This window comes from Budorcas taxicolor, chromosome 11, assembly GCF_023091745.1.
Source record: "Budorcas taxicolor isolate Tak-1 chromosome 11, Takin1.1, whole genome shotgun sequence".
NCBI classification, from domain to species: Eukaryota; Metazoa; Chordata; class Mammalia; order Artiodactyla; family Bovidae; genus Budorcas; species Budorcas taxicolor.
In genome coordinates this window covers 30,905,120-30,911,642 of record NC_068920.1, presented here as the reverse complement: position 1 = coordinate 30,911,642, position 6,523 = coordinate 30,905,120, and the positions used below count along the sequence as shown (strand labels likewise).

At 35.1% G+C, this 6,523-nt stretch overlaps 1 protein-coding gene across 1 annotated transcript; it reads right to left on the bottom strand.

Annotated features, from left to right (window-relative positions):
* Window positions 1-955: 955 nt before the first annotated feature.
* LOC128055466 (olfactory receptor 2J3-like) lies at window positions 956-1,886 on the bottom strand. The gene is given in 2 exon segments (XM_052648037.1): window positions 956-1,870; window positions 1,872-1,886. Coding segments are annotated over 2 exon segments (930 nt in total).
* Between the last annotated feature and the right edge of the window lie 4,637 nt (window positions 1,887-6,523).

Genomic DNA, 6,523 nt, shown 5'->3' with positions numbered 1-6,523 from the left:
AGTACCCATGATGACCATTACCTTATGAGCTATATAGCATTTTTACAACTATTTTCATCTCCTTTATACTTCTCACTGTTTTGAAAAATGAGAACTATAAGATGCTTACTAAGGCTGCATTATTTCAGAGACCTTCTTAATTGATTCATAAAACTTATTTTTGTACTATTGATAATGGTATAATGAAGAATATAGACCAAAATTCCTCTCAATATTAATTACTTTCAAAAAAAATAACATTTTTGGAGAAATGATTTGAAGTATCTCATTATGTGTCTAATTAAAACAAAGCAAACAAATTTTTGATGAATTCTACCTAAAACACAAGAAATCAAAAGATATGTTCTAGGAACTTCCCTGGGGGTCCCATAGTTAAGACTCTATGTGCTCAATGCACGGGACCCAGGTCAATTCCTAGTCAAAAGTAAATCCCACATGCTTCAACTAAGAGTCCACATACCACAACTAAGAGTTCACATGCCTAAACTAAAGATCCCATGTGCTGCAACGAAGACCTGGCTCAGCCAAAATAAGTAAATAAATAAAATACTTTTTAAAAGATATATTCTAGGTTTTTAAGATTATGAACATCATCTTTCCATAGGAACTATACTTGCTCTTTAATCAATTTTTAAAACAATTCCATATCTCATTTTCAACTAAGAAAAAGATACTTTTGTTTTATTAGGCTCGTGCCATTGGAAAAATCTAATATTGAGTTCAATCTTGATTTTATATAGTTGTTTTCTCCACCAGAGAGTGACTGGTATTCAGGCAGTCTGTGTTTAATTCATATCTGCTACAATGAACTCTGTGACCTTGCAATAGTACATGCTCAATAAGTCCTGAGAGAGTGAGTAAATGAAAGAGTGGCTAATGGATGGATGGATGGATGAATCATTGATGAAGAGATGCTCAATTGTACCATTACTGTTACAAGGATACAGGCTCACTATCACCCCACTAGTCTCTTTACAGCCCCTCTTACATCTTTGTTTCTTAGGGTGTAGATTAGAGGGTTGAGGCTAGGTGTGACAACAGTATAGAAGAGGGCAATGAACTTGCCCTGATCTTGAGAATTTCCTGATGGTGGCTGTAGATATATGCACATGGCTGGGATGAAAAACAGGGATACGACCATAAGATGGGCTCCACATGTCCCAAAGACTTTCTGAAGTCCAGTTGTTGACTGCATGCTCAGCACTGCCCAGGCAATGGCACCATAGGAGCTGAGAATGAGGATGAGAGGTATAAGAACAAAAATGGAGCTCATGACCATGAGGGTTAGCTCATTAGCATGGATATCAACACATGACAGTCGAAGCAGAGCTGGAACTTCACAAAGGAAATGGTCCACTTGGCGATGTCCACACAGAGGTACCCAAAAGGTAAAAAAGGAATGAAGTGCTGAGTTTGTGAAGCCACTTACTCAACAAGCCACAGCCAACAGGTGGCAGAAACGAGGGTGCATGAGGACAGTGTAATGCAAGGGTCTACACACAGCTGCATAACGGTCATAGGACATGACTACCAACAGCACACATTCAGTGGTTCCCAGTGCAAGGGAAAAATAAAGTTGAATCATGCAACCAGCATAAGAGATGGTTTTTCCTGGACCCCAGAGGTTGACCAGCAACTGAGGGATGAAGCTGGTAGAGTAGCAGAGGTCCAGAAAAGAGAGGTTTGAGAGGAAAAAGTACATGGGAGTGTGGATATGGGAATCCAAGTATGACAAGATAATGATGAACAGGTTGCCTGTCAAAGTCATCAAGTAGAACACGAAGACAACCACAAAGAGAACTACTTCCAGATGAGGCCAATTAGAAAAACCCAGTAGAACAAAGTAGCCTTCAGAGCTTGCATTTATTTTTTCCATTATCATTCATTTCTTGTTACCTGATGAAAGAATCACATAGATTCAAAATAAAAGGAAAGTAAATTGCCAAAGCAATCTTGAGGGGAAAGAACAGAACTGTAGGTATAACCATTCCAGGCCCCAGACTATACTATAAAGCTATAATAATCAAAATATCATGGTATTGGCACAAAGACATTTAGGTCAATGGAACAGAATACAGAGCCCAGAAATAAACCCACACCTATGGTCAATTAAGGAGACAAGATACACAATGGAAAAATATAGTCTCTTCAGCAAGTGATGCTGAGAAAATTAGACAGTTACATGTAAACTAGAACAATCAAATTAGAACACTTAATGACACCATACACAAAAATAAACTCAAAATGGGTAAAAGACCTAAACATAACAATGGAAACCATAAAACTCCTAGAAGAGAACACAGGCCAAACACTCTTTGACATAAATTGCAGCAATATTTTCCTGGATTAATTCCATAAGGTAAAAGAAATATAAGCAAAAATAAATGAGAACTAACGAAACTTAAAACCTTTTGTATAGCAAAGGAAACATTGATAAAATGAAAATACAAGCTATGGAATGGGAGAAAATTTTTGGAAAATAATGCAACTCACAAGGGGTTAATGTCTAAATATACAAACGGCTCATACAACTCCACATCAAACAATCAAAAAAAATGAGTCAAGACTTAAAGAGACATTTTTCCCAAGACATACAAAATGGCTAAAAAGCACATAAAAAGATGCTTCATATCACAAGTTATTAGAGAAATACAAATTAAAAAACAATGAGATAGCATATTACATCTGTCAGAATGTTTATTATCAAAAAGTTTACAAAAAACAAATGTTGAGGATGTGGGGAAAGGGGAACACTCCTAACTGTTGGTGGGAATGTAAGTTAGTGTAGAATGTAAGTTGGAGAACAGTAAGGAGGTTTCTCAAAAAACTAAAACTAAACCTACCATATGATCCAGCAATTCCACTCCTGGTTATATATCTAGAAAAATGAAAACAATCATTCAACAAAATGCATTTCAGTGTTCATAGAAACACTATTTACCATAGCCAAAACATGGAAGCAGTCCCCATGCCCATCAATAGATGATTGGATTAAGAAGATATGGTGTATATACATATATATATAGCATCACTGACTCAATAGACATGAATTTGAGAAAGCTCCAGGAAATAATGGAGGACAGAGCAGCCTAAAATGTTGCAGTTGATGGGATCGCAGATTCAGATATGACTGAGCAACTGAACAACAATAATACAATACAATGAAATATTACTCAGCCCTAAAAAAAGACAAAATACTGCCATTTACAGCAATGTGGATGGCCCTAAATTATGTTATGCTTAGTGAGGTAAGTCAGTAAAAGAGAAGTAAAAAAAAAAAAAACTACTATCATAAAATAGGTAAGCAACAAGGATATACTCCATAGCATAATGAAGTATACTCTGCAGTAATAATAAATCACTATGCTGTATGCCTGAAACTAACATAATATTGTAAATCAACTATACTTAAATAAAGAAAATGGAAAGTCTCCAAGAAATAAAGGGACACATGAGAAAGATATGGAAGCCAATTTTAAGGGCCTATGACTCTTAAAGGGCCAATTCTAAAACAATTGGAGTATTAAGAAAAACTATAATACTAATGAACCAGAGGAAATAAGAATCCACACTCTACTGATAAATTTAAAAGAATAAATAAATAAAAGCTATTCCTGACATCAGCATCCTAACTAACAAATACAGAAGGTATAGTGAAGTTAGGAAAACTTAAATGGGTACTAAAAACTAGTGAATGAAAATATAATGAGAGATAGGATATTTACATAGATAATAGATGAGATAAACATTCCAGGCAAAATGTAAACTATTGCTCAATCTGGTTAAAAGGTTAATGGTAGTTACTTGTACCACTTTTGCAGAATTTATTTGTTTGATATTTCATCAAATTAAAAATTTATAAAGTAAATACAACATATTTTTACTTTTATATTTCATCCAGATATGTTCCCTGTTACAGAAAAATAACTTCTTAGCAGTTGAATTCTTCCTCACCCCAGGGTGACATCTAGGTAAATAGTAACTTGAAAAATTCCTTACTTAGCTACAAAAAAAAATTCTTGTGAAACAATAACCTTTTTCAATAAATAGTTTTAATTTTCTTTTCAGCATTTTCATGCCATTTCCATTTATATGATTATAGAAAGCACAAAAATTACAATCCAAATAATCTTAAATATATAATAGATGTGAGGATATGATGAACAATATCACATTTAGTTAAAATTTAAAAATACTTATACAGAATGAAAAACACTGAGCTTGAGTGAAATATTATTATAGAAAGAACTTTATCTTCTGATGTGCTTTCTTATACTCACAGCTGATTTCTAAATCAAAAACTAAAACACAATACAAATACAAAAGAAAAAGGACACACACAGGCACATCAACTATGGATGGACACTCACAATACGAAGAAAGCTAAAAATCTTGGTTCACATGAATAGATCTGTGAAACAGATAGGGAGAACAGTGGTAGAATGTGTCTTAAAATATGTGAATATAACTGACATGAAAAGAGAAATTTTGAGGAAAAGGAAGATATAAATTCACCAAGAGAGCAAAGAAGCAAGGGTGTGAGGTTGGAGGAAGATAGAAAAAGGACTAATGGTGCTGAAAGTTGAAAGTGTGGACATGTGTATCACAGGGTGGGGAAACCTGAACACAGGGCCTCAAGGAAGTTTTGACATTACTTCTTTCCCCTGGGACAATAACTGAAACAATATATAAATTCTGCTCACAATTTATAATGTCTACATATATTTTTATTCTCCAACATAGAGAATTCTGAATATTTACTGAAATTGTTACATGGCTGTTTATTATTTATTATACTGTTCCTAGAGAATGTTATATTTCTTTTTTGTTTAAAAAAGTACATTTCATAACCAGTTATAACTCTTAAAGTGAATTTTCACCTTCCATAAAAAAGATTAATACTACCTTTTGTCACTGGTCATTATGACAAGCCATAGTAACCATTTAAACACCCCTGTCTCTCTGTGCATTTTTTGCCTCATTCAACAATGCCGCATCACTCTGTTTCCCTCCCACAGCCAATTCTTTTTCTCACACTTCCTAACAAGCTATAGAAAAAAGAAAGGAAGGAAATAAGAGGAAAGAAGTGAAAAAAGAAAAGGAGAAAGAGAAATCACAGCAGAGCCATCTGTGGTTACCTCTTTGGGGGTCTCTTGCTGCTGCTGCTGCTAAGTCGCTTCAGTTGTGTCCGACTCTGTGCGACCCCATAGACGGCCTCCCACCAGGCTCCCCCATCCCTGGGATTCTCCAGGCAAGAACACTGGAGTGGGCTGCAATTTCCTTCTCCAATGCATGAAAGTGAAAAGTGAAAGTGAAGTCGCTCAGTCATGTCCGACTCTTCGCAACCCCATGGACTGCAGCCTACCAGGCTCCATGGGATTTTCCAGGCAAGAGTACTGGAGTGGGTTGCCATTGCCTTCTCCTTGGGGGTCTCTTAGTTGCTCTCATTTTATAAGAGCAATTCTTGAAAAAGACGTTAGCAGTAGATAAATGGTTAACTTTCAGCAGGAAAGTCACAAACAGGTTGGCTCCAATGCTGTAAGACTGATTTGGGCCCTAAAACTTAATCATTAGCTAGCTGTTACACTAATCTAAACTACTTTATACATCTCAGAAGTCATATAGGATAATCAGACAGTATATGTTTTACAAGAACTTATTAATTAAACCAATATATAATATAAGGAACTATTAAGTTATGGAAGGAGAGTAACTATAGAGATATAAATAGAGCTCTAAAACTTGGAAAGGAGCCTTCCTCCTCAAGGCTAAAGTTCAGACCTTACCAAAGACAGTATGGCTGCTGCCCAGTGTATCCTGAAGTTCAACATGACAGAATCAAAAGATAGCAATGGTGAAATAAATCATAAAGACTATTTCATTTAGAGATCACTGCTTCTTGTAGGATAATGGGAAAGTTCCAAAATTTTTCTGTATTTTCATCGAATGGAAGATACTGCATCATGAGAAATATAAACCCAAATGTCATTGCTTCTTCTAAAGCTGATATAATTTTCTCCTTCTTCATACAGTTGCGTGAATAACTTAGTACATTATTTCAAACAAAATAGCAGCTGTCAGATACATTTATCTGTTGCAAGAACCATCCTTCAACATTCTTACAGAAGTTAGAAAGGAATGAGATAAGAGACAAAAAAATAATAATAATATCATATGTAAATAGAGAAACTGCAGATGGTTAAATTAATGGTTTAATTTCTTCTTACCAGAGGAGAGAGAAATAAAAACCTCATCAAAGGTGTAAACTATGGAATGAAATATCTCTTTTTTAAAAAACAAGACATGGAAGAAATAGTGAGGGACAAGAGTCCCTTTTTCCCATCCCAATATAACTGGTCACGTTATTTTTTTCTTACATTAGTCCTTCAATACTCTTATTTAGTGCTTAAGTAGTATGGAAACAACTCCTTTCTATTCTGTCCTTCCTGTGACTGTCAACATTCCCTGTATTTGTCTGCCTAATCTATGCCTCTTTATCATGTGGACCAGTCTGATCTCTGGT